Source organism: Puma concolor, chromosome B2 (assembly GCF_028749965.1).
Source record: "Puma concolor isolate L17-30 chromosome B2, mPumCon1.1.hap2, whole genome shotgun sequence".
Lineage (NCBI taxonomy): Eukaryota > Metazoa > Chordata > Mammalia > Carnivora > Felidae > Puma > Puma concolor.
The window spans coordinates 2,045,472-2,063,898 of NC_141671.1; the positions used below are offsets into that span (position 1 = coordinate 2,045,472).

Sequence of the window (18,427 nt, forward strand, 5' to 3'; positions counted from 1 at the left end):
GGAGTCGTGGATTCTCCCCGCAGTTTTCACCTCACGCCTGGGCGGGGTGTCAGGGTGCAGCGGATTCTCTGGTACTGGGTGGGGGCCCCCAGGGGGATTCCCCGCACTCACTCGGCCGGCCGGGCTCAGCTCCCTGTGGCCCCTCAGGTGCTGGAGCAGCGTGGCTCTCTGCCTATAGGCCTTCCCACACTCCTCACATGCATAGGGCTTCTCCTCCGAGTGGACTCTCTTATGTTTCTTGAGATCTGACTTCCAACTGAAGGCGCGCCCACATTCCGGGCACTGAAAAGGCTTCTCTCCCGTGTGGATTCTGACATGGTGACTAAGACCCGTCTTCTGACTGAAGGTTTTGCCACACTCTTTACACTGATAGGGCTTTACCTTGTTGTGAATCGCCTGGTGTTCGATAAGATGCTCGCCCCTGGTGAAGGCCTTCCCACACTCAGGACACTGGTAGGTTTTATCCCCAGTGTGGATTCTTGTATGGTTCCGCAGGCCGGTCGACCGAGTGAAGGTCTTCCCACACTCACCACACTTGTGTGTTCCTCGCTCAGGGGGGTTCCCGTGCTTCCCTCCCAACCTGTGCTTATTAAGGCCCGAGCGTTGGCTGAAGGCTTCGCCACACTCACCGCATTTATAGGGCTTCTCCCCAGTGTGGCTTCTTTGATGTATGACCAGGGTTGAGCTCACGCTAAAGGTTTTGCCACACTCAGCACACTCATAGGGTTTCTCCCCCGAGTGGATTCTGTGATGTATTATGAGTTCTGAGGTCCGGCTAAAGGCGCGTCCACACACAGGACATTCAAAAGGTTTCTCTCCAGTATGGATTCTCTGGTGTTGGTTAAGTCCTGCATACTGAGTGAACGCTTTTCCACACACTTTGCATTCATAGGGTTTTTCTTCACTGTGAATTCGCTGATGCTCAATCAGATGTGAACGTTGCCGGAAGGTTTTCCCACACTCGTTACATTCATAAGGCTTCTCCTTGTGGAATCGCTGATGTTCAGTTAGGTCTGAACTATGGCAGAAGGCTTTTCCACAGTCTGTACATTCAAAAGGTTTCTCTCCAGTGTGGACACTTTGATGCTTTGTAAGAACTGATCTCCGACTAAAACACCGGCCACATTTACTACATCGATATGGCTTTTCTCCAGTGTGGCTTTTGAGATGTTGGAGGAGGCCTGCTTTCTGACTGAAACCTTTGCCACACTCTTGACAGTGATAAGGCTTTTCCTTGCCACGAAGCTCCTGGTGCTGGCTTAGCTCTGACTGTCTGATGAAGGCCTCTCCACGCTCTGTGTGTGAGCATGGTGTCTCCCCGCTGTGGGTCCTCCTGTGCGTGTGAAGGCCTCTTGTCCAGGTGAAGGTTTTCCTGCATTCTTCACAGGGAGAGACTTTTCTGCCTGGGGCAACCCCGTCCTGCCTTTCCAAAGTTCCACTGGGCTCCCTGTCCCCTGTGTATTTGGCATGCTGAGATGAAGTTCCATCCTGTCCATCAGGCCCCTTCCCACAAGGCTCTGTTTCTTCACAGAGTTCCTGCTTCACGTCTAACATCACGTTGTCAGTCCTCACTCCACCATCTGGAACAACAGACCACACAACTTGAGGAGAAAAGATAACTCAAAAGCAATGTAAGAGATAGACAGCTGGAAAGGTTAGTCTTGATTTTAGGTTGATGTTAACAGAAGATATCGCATCATCTCTTATGTTAGTCATGGTACAGGTGCAGAAGCAAGAAAGAACAAAGCATGGCTGAGTTACCAGCAGCGTGTGGCAAAGGTGACAGGCTGTCACTTCTGTAGTGACATAAGACTGTAAGTCCCATCTTGCCGATGGACTCTCCACTAACACCCTTCCTTGCTGGCTTGCTGGCTTTGATGAAGAGAGCCACCACCACCATACAGAGAAGTCATGTGGCAAGAGTGGCCTTGGCCAGCAGCCAGCAAGGGACTGAGATAGAGAAGTCCCTGTCTGACAGAGAAGTGAGTCCTGCCGGCATCGATGTAAGGCTGGAAATAGATCCTTCCCCAGTCACAACTCAGATGAGACCTCAGCCCTAGCACCTTGACTACAACCTTGTAAGAGACCCAGAAGCACGGGGCCAGCTGAGCCAACCCAGACTCTTGACCCACAGGCATTGTGAGATAAAACGTGTATGGTTTTAAGCCACTAACTTTGTGGTACCCTTGTTAAGCAGTAGTTGATAACTATGTACAACTAGCACAAAAACACAAAGCTTCCTCAGTGTAAGAACTACTACAACTAAAAAGGAAAGAGTGGAGGGGCACCTGGCTGGCTCAGTTGGAAGAGCACAAGACCCTTGATCTCAGGGTTGAGGTCAAGGCCCATGTTGGATGTAGAGGTTACTTAAAAATAAAGTCCAAAAAATAAAAATAAAAAAAAAGTAAACCACACGTTGAAAAGCATATACACGCACATGCACACACACATATGTATCTATGCACATATGAATGTTTGTACTTCTGTTCATATATTCATATATTCATATGTGTATAGAGGACACGTAGAACAAAAAACATAAGCAAATTATGTTAAAGTCAAACATAATTGTCCTAACAGCCATATCAATAAATGCAAATGGCTTAACTCATTAAAAAACACTAGATTTGCTCACAGAGCAAAACTGAACTCTATTTTATATATGTATGTGTGTGTGTGTGTGTGTGTGTGTGTGTGTGTATTTATTTTTTAAGTTTATTTATTTTTGAGACAGAGAGAGAGAGAGAGAGGGAGCTGGGGAGAGGCAGAGAGAGAGGGAGACACAAAATTTGAAGCAGGCTCCAGGCTCTGAGCTGTCAGCACAGAGCCCAACACGGGGCTCAAACCCACAAACCACGAGATCATGACCTAAGTCAAAGTCAGACACTTAGCCAACTGAGCCACCCAAGTGCCCCTATTTATTTTTATCTTTTTAAGTTTATTTATTTGAGAGAGACAGAGACAGTGTGGGGGGGGGGGGGGGGGCGCAGAGAGAGAGAGAGAGAGAGAAAGAGAGAGAGAGAGAGAGAGAAAATCCCAAGCAGGCTTTGTGCTGTCAGTGCAGAGCCCAATGTGGGGGCTCCATCCCACAAACCATGTATTATGTATCATGATCTGAGCCGAAACCAAGAGTTGGAAGCTTAAAGGACAGAGTCACCCAGGCACCCCTATTTTATTCGTTTTGAGAGAGAGAGCATGCACAGGGAGGGGAAGACAGAGAGGTAGAGAGAGAGAGTCCCAAGGAGGCTCCCCACTGTCAGTACAGAACCTGATGGGGGCATCAAACTCACAAACCAGCAGATCATGGCCTGAGCCGAAATTAAGAGTCAGACGCTTAACTGACTGGGCCCCCCAGGCTCCCCTCAACTCTATGTGTATAGTCAAGAGACACATATACAGCAAAATATGTGAATAAGGATAAATTAAGCAAATGCAAATAAAAAGAAAGAAAGAGTCAAGATTTTGAAAGGGGAGATGCAGGCCAAAAGCATGAAATGAGACAAAGAAGAGCACTTAAAAATGCTAAAATAAAGAATACAATTTGCAATGCAGATGTAACACATATGAATAACTATACAGAAAATAACAGAGTGGCAACTTTCCTAAAGCAGAAACTATAGGTGATATAAAAAAACAGACAGGGGCACCTGGCAGGCTTAGCCGGTAGAGCATGCAACACTTGATCTCAGGGTTATGAGTTCGAGCCCCATGTTGGATGTAGAGATTACTTAAAAATAAAATCTTAAAAGAAGCACATGGGTGGTTCAGTCAGTTAAGCATCTGACTTTGGCTCAGGTCATGATCTTGTGGTCCATGAGTTCGAGCCCTGTGTTGAACTCTGTGCTGATGGCTCAGACCCTGGAGCCTGCTTCGGATTCTGTGTCTCCCTCTCTCTGTGCCCCTCCCCTGTTCATGCTCTGTCTCTCTCTCTGTCAAAAATAAACATTTAAAAAAAATAAAAAAATAAATTTTTTTTTTAATGTTTATTTATTTTTGAGACAGAGAGAGAAGAGGATGAATGGGGGAGGGACAGAGAGAGAGGGAGACACAGAATCGGAAGTAGGCTCCAGGCTCTGAGCCATCAGCCCAGAGCCCGACGTGGGGCTCGAACTCACGGACTGCGAGATTGTGACCTGAGCTGAATTGGACGCTTAACCGACTGAGCCACCCAGGCGCCCCCAAAAAAATATTAAAAAAAAAAAAAAAAAAAAAAGATTCTGTCTCCCTCTCTCTCTGCCCTTCCCCTGTTCGCTCGCTCTCTCTCTCAAAAGTAAATAAACAAACATTTGAAAGAAAAAACAACTGTTATTTCAAAGGCAAAATATAAACACACATTTCAGATTTTATAGAAAATAACAATGAGAACACTACATTTCAGAACATTTGGAATTCATCTAGAGCAGTGTTCAATGAAATATTCATGCCACCAAATATTTATATTAGTAAACAGGAGAATGAAAATATATAAATCAACCCACATCAAAAGTTAGAAAACAACAACAACAAAGACAACTAAATAAACCAAGACAGCCTGCTCACTCATGCACTTTATTGGCTTTTCTCCCTTTAGTGTCTCCATTCCCACTCCTGTGCTTCTCGGGATCACCTGATACTGTCACAACCTTAAGTAAATAAGTGAGCGAGTGAATGAATAAACCAACCAACCAACCAGCCAGCCAGCCAGCCAGCCAAAGGAGAACATAAGAAATGAATTAAAAAAAATAAATGCAGACACCAAATACAATAGAGAAAAGTAATGGAACATTGTAATGGTAGAACAATTGAATACATCAATATAAATTCATGCGTGTTAGGAAAAAATATGTATTATGTAGCTCTGCCCATGAAATGTCCTAGAAGCAGTGTTACCCACATGATAAAGAACACTCCTCACACCCAGATCTTATTCTCCATTTAAAAAACCAAGGCTCCTTCAGCAATGGTTGACAGCAGATCCGGGTACAGGGAAGATACAAGGTGAGCCTGAAACAATTTATTTTGTTCAAAAAGTAAAAGCAAGCATTCAAAATTAACAGAGCCAAAATTAACAGAGATGGGAGCAAGACTGAAGACATCCACATAAGCCAAAGATGTGTGGAAGAAAGGGTGGATTGAAATGTGGTGGGTTGAAACACGCTGACTCAATACAAATGCCTACGTCCATAATGATACCCACACAGGAAAAAACCTAAAATCTCATGTCACCATTTAAGGTGCCTAATAAACCACTTCCTGAATTTGAAAACTGGTCAATAAAAGGGGGAAACTAAGCATCAATCATGACTGCCTAGAAGGAAGTGACCAAACAGACATATCGGATGAAGGAAAGCTTTACTATGAAGAATGCCAGTTAATAACAGAGAAGGAATGAAAGAATTACAAATTCATCCTGTAACTCTTAATAAAATGTTTGACCCATACGAGGTTTATCAAACATTTGTAATTTGTTGACGGGGAACTGGCTATTCGCAAAGTGGCAAGGCGACACCTCACAGTTAGCTATGAGGGCGAAAACCAGCTATTTCCTGTCATCATGCTAAGCCGGTGATTTAAATAGCGGATCACCCAGGTATTAATGTCTCTTATTACCTAATATTAATTCTAGCCCAAAATGTTTAACTCAAATCCTTCAAGCCTTTAGATGCAACTGCCAGTTTATAGCAAATACAAGGTACGTGGGCAGCAAAGTAAAGGATACAATGAGGAAGCAATTAAAAAACTCCAGACGCTGGGAAACTGGCCTGGGCTCATCAAAAAGTCTGGGTTATGGGGAAAAAATGGGAGTGGAATTGTTTTAATGTAGCAAAGAATTAAGAGGCATGAACAACCCCGGATTCTACCCAGAGTTGGACAAATCAGCTTTAAATACATTTTCGAAAAAAACTGAGCCAATCTGAATTTGAACTGAATTTAGGTAACATGAAGATGTACTGATGGGGGAAAGGAAAGATCATTAGCTGAACTAAATAGATCAGAAAATAGCAGAGTATGAGTTCTCTTTGGTAAAAGGTATGTGTGTGTACGCACATGCGTGTACACATACCCGCATACAAATACACATGCACATAAAAAGCTACACAGATACAGAATGAAAAATCAGTTGTAATAATCTCTGGGTGATAGAACATGGTGCTTTGTTTTCTTATTTTACTACTATGTACTTTCTAACTTTGAACAATACATATATACTTCTCTGGTAATAATAAAAGGTAACTTTCAAAACAGTTAATATAGTTTTACAGGGTTAATATCCTATCAGTATCAACTGAAAAATATAGGCATCAAAATTCTTTAAATAACATTTCTACTAGACCATATGCAGAAAATTCAAAGATAGATATACATATTTTTTAATGTTTATTTAAGAGAGAGACAGAGCATGAGCAGGGGAGGGGCAGAGAGGGAGACACAGAATCCAAGGCAGGCTCCAGGCTCTGAGTGATCAGCATAGAGCCTGATGTGGGGCTTGAACTCACAAACCACGAGATCATGACCTAACCTGAAGTCGGATGCTTAACCAACTGAGCCACCCAGGTGCCCTGCAAATACGGATATTTAAAACCAACCATACCACTGAGGCTGTTCTGATATGACTTACTGCCTTTTAATCATTATTACCTAAAATGTTGCCTTCATCATGTTCTTTAATAACCCTCATCACAAGGAATGAACATGTCATACCCCACACAAAAAAATTCAACTCAGAGTTCATTTCCGTCCAAATTCCCTAGGGAAAGTATTGCCTCACCTCCTTCCTCTGATGGTTGGGGCTCAGGTCCTTTGCCCTTGAACTGGATTGCTGGGGGCTGAACCCATGTGTATGAAGATTCTTCATCCAGCGTCTGAAGGGTCACTCTCTGCAAAAGGATTTCCTGTTCCAGAACACAGGCTGAAACCTGGAGACAAGCAGTAGTGATTAAGCCCTAAGGACACTGAAAATTTAAGAGACTAAACTGGTTTGGAAGGACTCCTTGAGGAATCCACAAGAAATATCCCCTGAGACACTAGGAAAAAGAAAATTGAAAACAGGGCCTTATTTACCTTCTGGGGCACTGAGAAATAGCTAGAAAAGTAAGCAAAGCAAAATCCGATCAAGACTTGTTTCTGTCATTTCACTATTGCCTGTGTGTCCCTGGCCAAGTTACACAACCTCTCTGACCTTAGTTTCCATGTGTGCAAACTGGGAATGATTTCACCTCCTTCTTTGTGGCTGAGAGTTGAGAGACCTCTAAAGTAAGGAGCATGATGCTCCTCGTAGTGTCTGAAAGATAAAATGTCTTCCTTATCTTTACTCACCATCTCTGAATCTGCAGTTCCCTCCCTCTCCCTCTGCTCAGGACTGGCTTAGCAAGACGCTCAGTCCCCTGCTGAATTCTGGTTCTGCCCTTGCTCCCTCAGAGCTCCACAACTGAGGAAGTTTTGTTCCCAGTCACCCACAACCATATCAGACCAGTGCCTTCCTACTTGTACATTTCTTTTTCCGTCCAGATCCTCCAGCGCCGTCACCACCTCGTCCCCGCTCTCCGGATGGTGCTCCCGCACCCAGGCCTGGAGCTCCGCGGGCAGGACGGTCAGGAACTGCTCCAGCACCAGCAGCTCCAGGATCTGCTCCTTGCTGTGCGTCTCGGGCCGCAGCCACTGGCGGCACAGCTCACGGAGTCGGCGCAGTGCCTCCCTGGGTCCAGGCGTCTCCTGGTAGCAAAAGTGTCTGAAGCGCTGTCTGAAGATCTCCCAGGCAGGGGGCTGGTTGTCCGGCACCTGACTCCTGGCGTTGTCCTCCTCCAGCTCCACCTTCACCACCGCAGGCCCCTGCTGACCCCATTCAGGGTGGAACTGGCCGGCAGACTTTCTTGGGTCCACAGCCATCCTGCCTGGCTTCTGCTGGCGTGTCACCTGGAGGCTGCTGAGGGCGCTCTAGGGCACAGAACTAAATAGGGGGTAAACGGCAGATCCTGTGAAGAACCACGCAAGACCTGTGACCACAGTAACTATTTTTATTCATTCGGTAAATCCACAAAAATGCACTAATAGAGGCCGAGCCTGTGCAGAAAGCATTGCAGGCATTCGAACTGCGTCAGTGCACAGAGCCCTGGCATCCTGGAGCGTCCACTCCACGCGGGGCAGTCAGCAATCACAACTACCAGCGGAACCCCGCGCGTAGGGTGGTGTCGCGTCACTGGAGGAGGGGCGCGCGGGCCGAGGAAGCCTCCGAATCCGGCGCCCCGGCCTCAGGGAACACTTCCAAGCCTCGTGAGGTGGCACAGGGTCGTCCGTCCGCGCGCACATGCGCCCACCCAGAGGGAGAGAAGCGCTGAGGAACCGCGGTCACGACAGCAGTGACCTTCGTTCGTGCTGGCTTGGCCACGACGAGCGCGGAGCCCTACTCCCTGCTCGCATCGAGGGGCCCCCACTCCGGGTCGCCCTCGCGGCTCAGCTCGTCGGGGGTCCGCAGGGCCGCTCCCGCCGGGGTCCGAGCCCGAACCCTGGACCCCAAGGCGAGGGACACACTAGGCCGCTCAACCAGCTCCGCCGCAGCGGGCGGGGCCCAGCCCCCGGCTCCCGGAAGCGGCCGCCGGGCTCCCGGAAGCGCCCAGCCCGCGGCTCCTGGAGGCCACGCCCCCTGGCGCGCGCGGCCGCGTCCCACTTCCGGCGTCTCCCGGAATACACGCAACAGGATCAGGAAAGCACAACATGCCGTCAACAAAATGAAGTCGTTTTCGTTGAGGTACACTTCTATTTAAGTTGCCTTAAATATTAGAAAATAAAAATAACCCAGTGTTTGGGATAAGAATGCTTACTTTCTAGGAACATCCTGTATAGACGAGGGAAAATAATTTGTTGAGCCTAAAGCCCATTTGTCTGGTAAAAACAGTTTATCCTTGCTGTGTGGTAATTTACTAAAAACAAATGACAACAACAAAAACTTGACCTCACTGTGTAGGTGAATAGATGCTCTAATCAGCTGATACAGCCTTGGGAGGGCGGTAACATCGGTCCAACCCACTCCAACCCATCTAAGGGTGACCTTGCTTCAGGCCTACGCACTCCTTGCTTGCTGACCTAAGTCCTTTGGTCCGTAGCAGAAATAACCAACTTCCCTTGAGATTTGCGGACCATTTGCCTTGAGGAGTGAAGGACCAGACCGGATTGGAAAACGGCGCGAGTCTGTTCAGGGTCACGTCCACCTGTGACTACCCGCCAGGCCACCTGTTCCTCCCGCATGCAGCTCCGTCCCTTACCCCGCGTGGCTTCCCCTTTAATGCCTCCAGCTCCCCGGGGGGCAGGGAAGCCGGTCCATCCCCAGCAGCTCCAGGATCCAGGATCCAGGATCCAGGATCCAGGATCCAGGATCCGCGATCCGCTCGTCTCTTCGGTATGCAGCATGCACGTCTGGCCTCGGCCACTGACGGCGGTTCCTGGAGCCCGTTAGGTCTTCGCGGGGCCCAGAGGCCTCCTCCGCAGAAGCGCCGGAAATGCAAGAGTGCGGACAGGACGCACCTTCCTAGGCAGTGTCGACAGCTCCCCAAAATGTTCTCTTCCCGGTTCACTACGTGCAAACCCTCCTGCTCTCAGGGAGTGTGGACGACAGGAGTCAGGGTTACACCAAATTTTAGACAACTCGGGCTGTGAAGGCTCCAGACAAAACTCACTGGACTCGGGGCAGAGTCGGAGTCAGGGTGAAGGCTCTTCTGGACTCTGGGGGTGGGGGGAGGGGATCAGAACGTATTGTAAACACAACAAAATGACCCGGGCAGCGGAGAACTTGGATAAGCCTGTTAACACGATAGCGGTGATAAGCCGACCCAAACAATTTAGGGACACATTGCACCCAGGCTGCGGAGGCAGGTCTTTGCGGCGCTCACAGCCCCCGGGGCTACAAGTAATGCCACGCTCGCCCGGGCTGAGCAGCGTGAGCGCCCGCCCCCGGGGCCGGCTGGGCAGGCCAAGCAGAGGGTCGCCCCACGCCCCTCACCTCGCCTCCAGCCCCAGCCCTCTGTCCGATCCCCTCTCCGCGCCCCGCCGCACCGCGAGCCCACGCCGACGCGCAACTAGATGCCGTCGAGTGGTCCGCGGAACTGGATCCCGAGAGGCTACTTCCGGGTTTGCATAGGTACCGGGAGGTCCGGGCGTCTCTATGGCTTGCGCTCCCGGGCCGGTGTGGTCACGACACCCCCGCCCGCCTCCGGCTCTCGGAGCCGCCTGGCCGCTCGCCACCTGCCTCCCCACGTACCCAGTCTGTGCGGGAGGGTAGGCTTGTGCCCTTCCCGTGGCCCCAGCACCGAGACGGCTTGCTGCCCGGCCATGCTCTGCCCCTCCGCGGGACGCGTTTACGCGTACGGGAGCACCGCGCACAACGCGACTGCACTGCATGGCGCCCTCGGGAGAATCGCGTGGGACGCCGGCGGCGTTGACTGCGCCCTGCGCCTCTGCTGTGGTGGCTTCACGCTCCCACGGCGCGGCTGCTGTCGCGAAGCGACCTGGTACCTGGGGTTCACTTCTGGGATCGGTTGACTTGAGCAGAGACCTCCCTTCCCATTCTCGCACGGCCGGATGGGCCTTGGCTAATCAGCCAAAGGCCCTAAAAGTTAAAAACATCCCCAAGAAGGCATTTTGCCTCAAGACTGTAACGTGGAGATCCTGCCTGAGTTCCCACCCTGGCAGCCTGCTTTGCAGGTCCTAGACTTAGCAACCCGCGCAATTGCCTGAGCTGATTCCTGACAAAAACACATGTTCACACTCTCTCTGGAGGACCTGAACTGATAAAATTCATCCTTAAAGTCCTACCAATGCCCTTGCCCGTTTTCTTTGTATACCTTCCCAGTTCTTCCAGGCAGGATTGTTTTCTTGATTTGTGTTCATTTGTCTTTCCCATTAGATGGTAAATTCATCAAATTTGAATCCATGTTTTACTTAGTAGTAAAGTAATACTTGTAGCAGTACATACCCTTAAAATACACGACATATACGTGTGCAATGACCACTCTTTAAACAAGTAACATATTGAGAAATGTGTGTTGTCCACGTCCCTGTGCAGAGAGCTCTTCTGTCTACTTGTGAATATGTTTGGCCACAAAGGTCAAATTACTGACATTTACAGTACCTATTTATTACTTTCACTTAAGCTAAATCAAGCAATAATCCTATTTTTAGGGGTGCCTGGGTGGCTCAGTCTGTTTAGCCACCTACTCTTCGTTTAGGCTCAGGTCATGATCTCACAGTTCATGGGATCCACCACAGAGTCTGGCTCTGTGCTGATGGTAGATGATAGGATTCTCTCTCTCCCTCTCTCTACCCCTCCCTGATCTCTCAAAAATAAACTTAAAAAAAAAAAAAAAAGAAGAAGAAGAAGAAGAAGAAGAACCCTGGGGTGCCTGGGCGGCTCAGTCAGTTGACCGTCACACTCTTGATTTTGGCTCAGGTCATGATCCTGCGGTTCGTGGGTTTGAGCCCTGCGTTGGGCTCTGTGCTGACAGTGCGGAGTCTGCTCCTGTCTCTCTGCCCTCCCCAACTTGCTCGCATGCTCTCTCTCTCAATAAATAAATTAAAAATAAATAAATAATCCTAGTTTTAAAATTTCCTCAACTTCTGGTCACCCCCCCCTTTTTTTTGCAAACAACCAATCAAAAAGATCAAACTTCACATTGTTTCTATTTTCTCTGCCATTAAACATAAACCTCTTCTTAAGTTGTCATTCTCTAGATAAGCAAATTCTTGTCTCCAGGGCCCAGATGCATCATAAGCTAGAGGGTGATGATGCCAATGAACTAGAAAGCATATCAAGAGAGATCTGGCCCAATGATGCCAGGTCTTAATTTTTCAAAATAAGATGGAAATCCAGGCTTTTACATAAAATCTCTAACATTTTAAAGTTGGCAGCTAATTCAATTCTTAAAAACAACGAAAGGGCTACAAAAATGTCTGCCAAATGTACCTGAACCTTTGGCTACCAGTTTTAATCTCTGCTATAATTCCTACTGCCAGAAAGCTCAGTGCATCAGCACATTTCATGGGAGAACTCATTGAATCGGCTGAAAATTCCTCAAATGTACAGGTATTGTGTGAAAGCCTAGATTTTCAATTTTGAGGTGTCTAACTTCAGGGAGATTTAATGTCTCCACGTCTCTCTTATTTTTAAAATATTTATTGACTGTTCCCGCTGGCCTGTAGACTTCAACCTCTCAAGTATTTCCTATCTAGACCTTGAAACAGAGCAAAACAATAGAAGTACTTTGATGGCAGTAAGTATGAACAATTAGCACCTCCAACGTTTTCTTGGCATTTATTCATACCATCCCCATACAAATATTAATATAGTGAAATGCCCAATTTATATATACTCTCTATAAGCTTTCTAAGTTCTTTTTTTAAATCTTTTTTAATGTTTATTTGTGAGAGAGACAGAGAGCGAACAGGGGAGGGGCAGAGAGAGAGGGAGATACAGAATCTGAAGCAGGCTCCAGGCTCCAAGCTGTCAGCAGAGCCCGACTCAGGGCACAAACCCATGAACTGTGAGATCATGTCCTGAGCTGAAGTCAGATGCTTAACTGACTGAGCCACCCAGGTGCCCCATAAACTTTCTAATTTCTTAAGTCCTGGTAGTGAAAAGTATATTTCATTCAAAGCAGAAGAGGACACCAATGCTTCTCAGGCTGTTTATTTCAAGGCTGAAAAAATAAACTAATGCATAATGAGAACATCAGCGTCCAGATGATTACAGTGGACAGTGACCTCAGCTTGAAACATCTACTATTTTTTAGCATAAGAAAGTCAGAAGGGGGAGGTCCACCTGGCTTGCTCAGTTGGTTAAGCCTCTGACTCTGGTTTCAACTCAGGTCATGATCTCATGGTTGGTGAGTTCGAGCCCCACATTGGTCTCTGTGCTGACAGCCCAGAGCCTGCTTGGGATTCTCTCTGTCTCTCGGCTCCTCCCCCACTCTCTTTTTCACTCAAAATAAACTTAAAAAAAAAAAAAAGTCAGGAGGATGCAGGAGAAGGATTAGAGGCTCTGGCACCTGATGTCCCTTCAGTCCCACTACAATATGTGAGCACATCCACCTGGAGTGCTGGATGGCCAAAGGTGATTCTGGGACTTTTCCCCCAGAGATAAACTGGAAGAGAAATGTGTATCACTGAGATTTAAAAAGGAAAAAAGAGGACGTATGAATGAAGTGCGGAGTTGAGGATGCAAATATACATTGTAACTCCTTCCTAAAAACTGCCTTTCCCCTAAGCTGACAAAGTGCACGGCAAGGCGTAAAATTTCATGAGCTGCTTTGATGTGTTTGAGCCTCACAGGGACCCTTAGGCCTAAGTGGGCTCTCCTGCTCTGGCCGGATCTGCCTCCCACCTAGCAGGAAATGCTCCCCACCCGGCTGGTTCGACATTAGACTAGCTGCCCTCCACCTCAGCCTCAACCTACCAGGTTTCACCTCCTCACCTGTGCACAACGTTATTCAAACACGCCAGTCACATCCTCCCAAGAAATCGGGGCCACCTTGTCCTCTTGTTACTGCAAAGCCTGCATCCCAAAGTCCCAGTTTGTTCCTCGTGCTCCCCTGTGGCCCTGGATGTCGTGCTGAGAGTGTACCTCCGTCCGGCACCAGGTGTCACCTGTTTGTCCATCCTCAGAACAAGAGGGCAGGTGGCCCCCCACCCCTGGCACCAATAGGGTGAAGGGGAGATGAACAAAAGGGCAAATTACCTCACTGAGCAGTCATTTGAAAACCTCTCCCTAGTTCACCCCTCATTTATGTAACTTTAAAAACAGCATCACATCCCCATGCAGCCTGCTAAGTTCTCTGCAGGGAACACACATGACATCTTTGTGGTCCTCTGCCCACAACACGGGAGTCTCTGGGTCATCGGGATGGTCAGGGTATGTGATGACAGTGCCTTCAGGAAGCAGAAGGGCAGACGGACCACAAGGGAGGAGACTGGAGGAGCAGGAGGCAGGGCAGCATTCCCTGCAGAGTGAGGCAGGATGTCAGCAGTCTGTTCCCCTGATGCCGCCAGATCTTTCAACCGGATGTGTGACATCAGACTGTCTCACGGCCTAGAATAACAATGGAATGGACACACCACATCCTGACGTCCCGAACTTACCACACAGCGATAGGGTCTGTATTCAGCATAGCTTTCTAGAGTGGTTCAGTAAGGCCTGATGCGTGATTAAAGGCTTTCTTACAGTTAGGACACAAACGCAGACTTCTGCCCTCTGTGGATCCCCTGATGATGAACAAGGCTTGACCTCTGAATGAAGGCTCGTCCACACTCCTCACACTGATGGGGCTTCTCCCCATTGTGGATCCTCAGGTGTGGAGTAAGGCTGGTGCCCCCTCGGGAAGCTCTCCCCCATTCCTTACACAGGTAGGGTCTCTCTCCTGTGTGGCTTCTCTGATGCTCCGTGAGTCCCGACCCCTGACTGAAGGCCCTCCCACATCCATGACATCTGAAGGGCTTCTCTGGTGTGGACCCTCAGATGTCCAATAAGGTGTGAGCTTTGCCTAAATGGTTTACTGCACTCTTTACACCCAGAGGGTCTCTTCGCAGTATGGATACTCCGATGATGAACCAGGCCTGTGTCTTGACCGAAGGCCTTCCCCCATTCATTATACCGATATCGTTTTATTTTATTATGAACTTCCTGGTGTGAAAGAAGGGCTGGTTTATAACTGACAGCATTCCCACACTGGTTACATTGATAGGGTTTTTCCTGAATATGGATTCTCCAGGGGTGAACCACCCCTGAGCTCTGAGCAAAGGCCTTCCCACACTCCTTACATTTGTGTTGTTTGACTTTTATGGAGTCGACCTTTTGCTGTCCTGATTTGCCCTCACATTGAGGTTTCTCCACATCTTGCATCCTAGAAAACATCCAATGTGCTCCTTTCCGCGGAACTTGGCTTTGGAGCAAATTCACCACTCATAGTCCTTGCTGGAAGAGCAAGTCAATGATTTAAATGCCACATGTCCCATATAAAGGGTTTTGATGAAAGATTAGGATAGATAACCGAGAGCCATCATCCTAATGGTTTTTGACACTCACTGCACCTATGAGTCACAGAGAATGAAGATAAATAAATAAAGGCCCTCAGGGCCCTGGCCCAGATCTAAACTCAAAATGGCGGAATGAAATGAAAATTCCCCAAGAATCTTCCAAAAGTCCCCACCAAACATACCTTCCAGTATTTACCCCTGGTATAGTCGTCCCACACAGGATCTGGGCTGGCCCGTGACCCACTTTATTCAACAGAATGTGGTGCAAGTAACGCTGTGTCAGCTCAGGGACGAAGACTTTACCAACGTGCGTCTGCGTCCTTGAGATCCTGAGCTGCCCTGTAAGAAGGTCAGTCACCCTCTAGAGAGATGGCGGGAGAGCCCAAGAGAACCTGAGGCCATCACAGTGTCTCTAGAGGCCTAGTTTTCTGCCTCCTGATAAGGCAGGAGACAAGGGAGCAAGGTATTTTGGGCAGCACAGCCCAGGAGGGCCCTGGATAACACAAACTGGTATCACGTGCAACAGAAGACACCCTCAGAAGTGTGGGAGACAATTCATGGTCGTTCCTTTCAGCCACTACGTTTTGGGGGTGGTTTGGTACACGGAAATAGACAGCTGAAATGCCAATCCATCAGCCAGTTTTTGGTGATGCTCACGGCAACACCATGAATTGGGTAATAGATTTAGGAACTGAAACCTAAAAATTAAGTAAGTGGCCTAGGATCACATGGCAGGTAAGTGGTAAAGTCTGGTCTGGAACACAGGTCTACAGGAATCCAAAGCCTGTGCCCTTTGTTTTTACGATGAAGGAATAGATACTCCTGGGGAAAACTTCAACAGTACAAAAGGCATAAAAGTAAAATGTCCAAATCCTCACTTGTCTTTCTGCATCACCCTGCGTGCTCCCTGCACTCACTCCGCAGGCAACCACCGCAGCCTTGCTGCCCTGTGATGGATCTACCATGGCGATTCAGTGCCTGTCATTTGCGCCTGCACTACGGGAAGTGTTTCTCCCAGGAATTCCACACAAGTGTCAGACTTTTATATAAAGACACCTACTGATGCACTGTGCGTAATAAAAATACTACAAACAGCTTAGATGTATATCAGCTGAAGACTAGTAAATTAATTATATGTATGCAACACAAAACTAAAGACCTATTAAATGAATAAAGTAGTTCTATTGATAAGAGTAGTATTATTTAGGGGCACCTGGGCGGCTCGGCCAGTTGAACGTTGGACTTCGGCTCAGGTCATGATCTCATGGTTTTGTGAGTTTGAGCCCCACATCAGGCTCTCGGCTGTCAGCACAGAGCCTGCTTTGGATCCTCTGTCTCCCTGTCTCTCTGCCCCTACCCTGCCTATGCTCTCTCTTTCAAAAAAGACAAATAAACTTTTTAAAAAGTTGGTGAGCATACTAAAATAATAAAATAAAGTAAAATGTACCCAGGATTTGTCTTAATCAAGGAGGCATGGGAAGGACTATCATGAAGAAGTTTCGATCTCCACAGATACCTAGGAACAGCAGGTGTGGCACCTCGTGCAGGCCACGTAGGAAGGCAGGAGGCAGGAGAGGGGAGAGTGTGGCCTAGAGCTTTACTGGAGTTTTCCAGAGAAGGAATAGGCAAGGTAGGGTAGGTTGCTGAATGAACTCAGGATCGCATAGCTTGAATGATTCTACTGGGATGTTCTGCGGTTATCCACCACCTTGCCCCGGGGGGGGGGGATTTACAGCAGCAGAAATAGGGGACTGGTGTGCAAGAGTCTGATAAAGGAGCCTGATAAAGGAGCCGGCTGGGGAGTGGACTCTGGATTATCTGGTTCAAATATGAAAAGGGTACTTGCAGGGAGTTCTCCACTGTCTCTAGGAATCAGCTAGCTCTCCCAGGGGCACCAGGATCAAGGTCCTAAATGCCAGAACATCAAGAATATAGAAAATAAGAAAATACAGTCCATACAGGATAATACCATTTGACCTGGGGGGCCTGGGTGGCTCAGTGGGTTAAATGTCCGACTTTCGCTCAGGTCATGATCTCATGGTCAATGGGTTCAAGCCCCACAGAACTCTGTGCTGACAGCTCAGAGCCTGGAGCCTGCTTTGGATTCTGTGTCTCCCTCTCTCTCTGCCCCACTTCTGCTCACGCTCTCTGTCTCTCTTTCTCCGTCCCTCAAAAATAAATAAACATTAAAATAACAATAACAAAAATAATCCCACTTGACCTAAAAGAGGGACAGGGGCTTGAGAGGCATGGAAAGATTTTAGAAATACATATATATTAGAGAATGTTGGAATGGAACTTTTATTTTCATTATATGTCCTTCTCTACTACAATTTTTGAAGTATAAACTATTGTTCTATAATAATAGCCCTTTTAATAATTAATTTAAAAATATAATACTAGAATCTATTGTAGTAAATGTATGGTAGATTTGGGCATCTATTTTTTTAATGTTCATTTATTTATTTTATTTTATTTTTTCATTTTTTTTTTCAACGTTTTATTTATTTTTGGGACAGAGAGAGACAGAGCATGAACGGGGGAGGGGCAGAGAGAGAGGGAGACACAGAATCGGAAACAGGCTCCAGGCTCTGAGCCATCAGCCCAGAGCCTGACGCGGGGCTCGAACTCACGGACCGCGAGATCGTGACCTGGCTGAAGTCGGACGCTTAACCGACTGCGCCACCCAGGCGCCCCAATGTTCATTTATTTTTGAGAGAGAGCTAGCAGGGGAGGAGAAGAGAGAGTGAGACACAGAATCCTAAGCAGGCTCCAGGATCTGAGCTGTCAGCACAGAACCCGATGTGGGGCTCGAACCCACTAACAGTGAGATGGTGACCTGATCCAAAGTCAGATGCTCAACCGTGAGCCACCCAGGCGCCCGATGGGCATCTATATTTTTAAATAGTTCCTTGGTGATTGGATTCATAGAATTGAAAAGTGCTATCTTAAGCAGAACATAATAAAATGAAATGAAATGAAATGAAATGAAATGAAATGAAATAAAATGAAATGAAATAAAATAAAATAAATAAAAAATAAAATAAAATAAATAAAAAAATAAAATAAAATAAAATAAAATAAAATAAAATAAAATAAAATAAATACAAAACCAAAATTCAACAATTTTGAGTATCTTAATTCAAAATTAAATCAGCTCTGGATATGCTCACTTTGTAAATAACCTTTTGGTGTTAAATTTATTCTACCCCCAGACACCACTTTTCTTGCCAGAAATACAGCTCCCAGGCGGATGCGATCTACTCAGTGCTTCAAAACCTCCACCAGGATTCACATTTTGAGGCTTTGTTCTCTTGCACAAGCCTGTGCTCCCAAGGATCACACTTTGGCTGGACGGTCAGGGCTGATCTGCAAGGCTCACAGGTCCCACGTCCTTGTTTGTAGAGCTTGGCTTCAACCTAAGGACATA

At 47.3% G+C, this 18,427-nt stretch overlaps 3 protein-coding genes across 4 annotated transcripts in view; 1 reads left to right on the forward strand and 2 right to left on the reverse strand.

Moving 5' to 3' along the window:
- The window catches only part of ZSCAN9 (zinc finger and SCAN domain containing 9), a 40,136-nt gene extending 32,032 nt beyond the window's left edge, over window positions 1–8,104 (reverse strand). The window contains exons 1-4 of the mRNA XM_086705755.1: window positions 7,465–8,104; window positions 6,749–6,896; window positions 616–1,580; window positions 181–432 (exon numbers count right to left, since the gene is read on the reverse strand). Coding sequence (XP_086561881.1) covers window positions 181–432; window positions 616–1,580; window positions 6,749–6,896; window positions 7,465–7,866 — 1,767 coding nt within the window. The 5' untranslated portion in view covers window positions 7,867–8,104. The remainder of the gene's footprint in view (window positions 1–180; window positions 433–615; window positions 1,581–6,748; window positions 6,897–7,464) is intronic.
- Window positions 8,105–8,284: 180 nt separating this feature from the next.
- On the forward strand, window positions 8,285–18,316 carry LOC147580581 (uncharacterized). The gene is made up of 2 exons (XM_086705774.1): window positions 8,285–8,725; window positions 18,213–18,316. The coding sequence occupies exons 1-2, from the start codon at window positions 8,285–8,287 to the stop codon at window positions 18,297–18,299; spliced, it is 528 nt and encodes a 175-aa protein (XP_086561900.1). The 3' UTR covers window positions 18,300–18,316.
- LOC112853598 (uncharacterized) overlaps window positions 14,610–18,427 on the reverse strand; it is a 32,431-nt gene continuing 28,613 nt past the window's right edge. For both annotated transcript variants that reach the window (XM_086705762.1, XM_086705761.1), the window contains exons 4-5: window positions 18,171–18,416; window positions 14,610–15,051 (exon numbers count right to left, since the gene is read on the reverse strand). The gene's annotated coding sequence lies outside the window, so the exon portion shown is untranslated. The remainder of the gene's footprint in view (window positions 15,052–18,170; window positions 18,417–18,427) is intronic.

Bases quoted from the DNA above. Each gene is read 5' to 3' on its own strand.
- LOC147580581 (XM_086705774.1), top strand. From the start codon at position 8,285: ATGCGCCCACCCAGAGGGAGAGAAGCGCTGAGGAACCGCGGTCACGAC. The intron at 8,726-18,212 runs GTACACTTCTAT...TTCTACCCCCAG, and splicing joins ATGAAGTCGTTTTCGTTGAG to ACACCACTTTTCTTGCCAGA.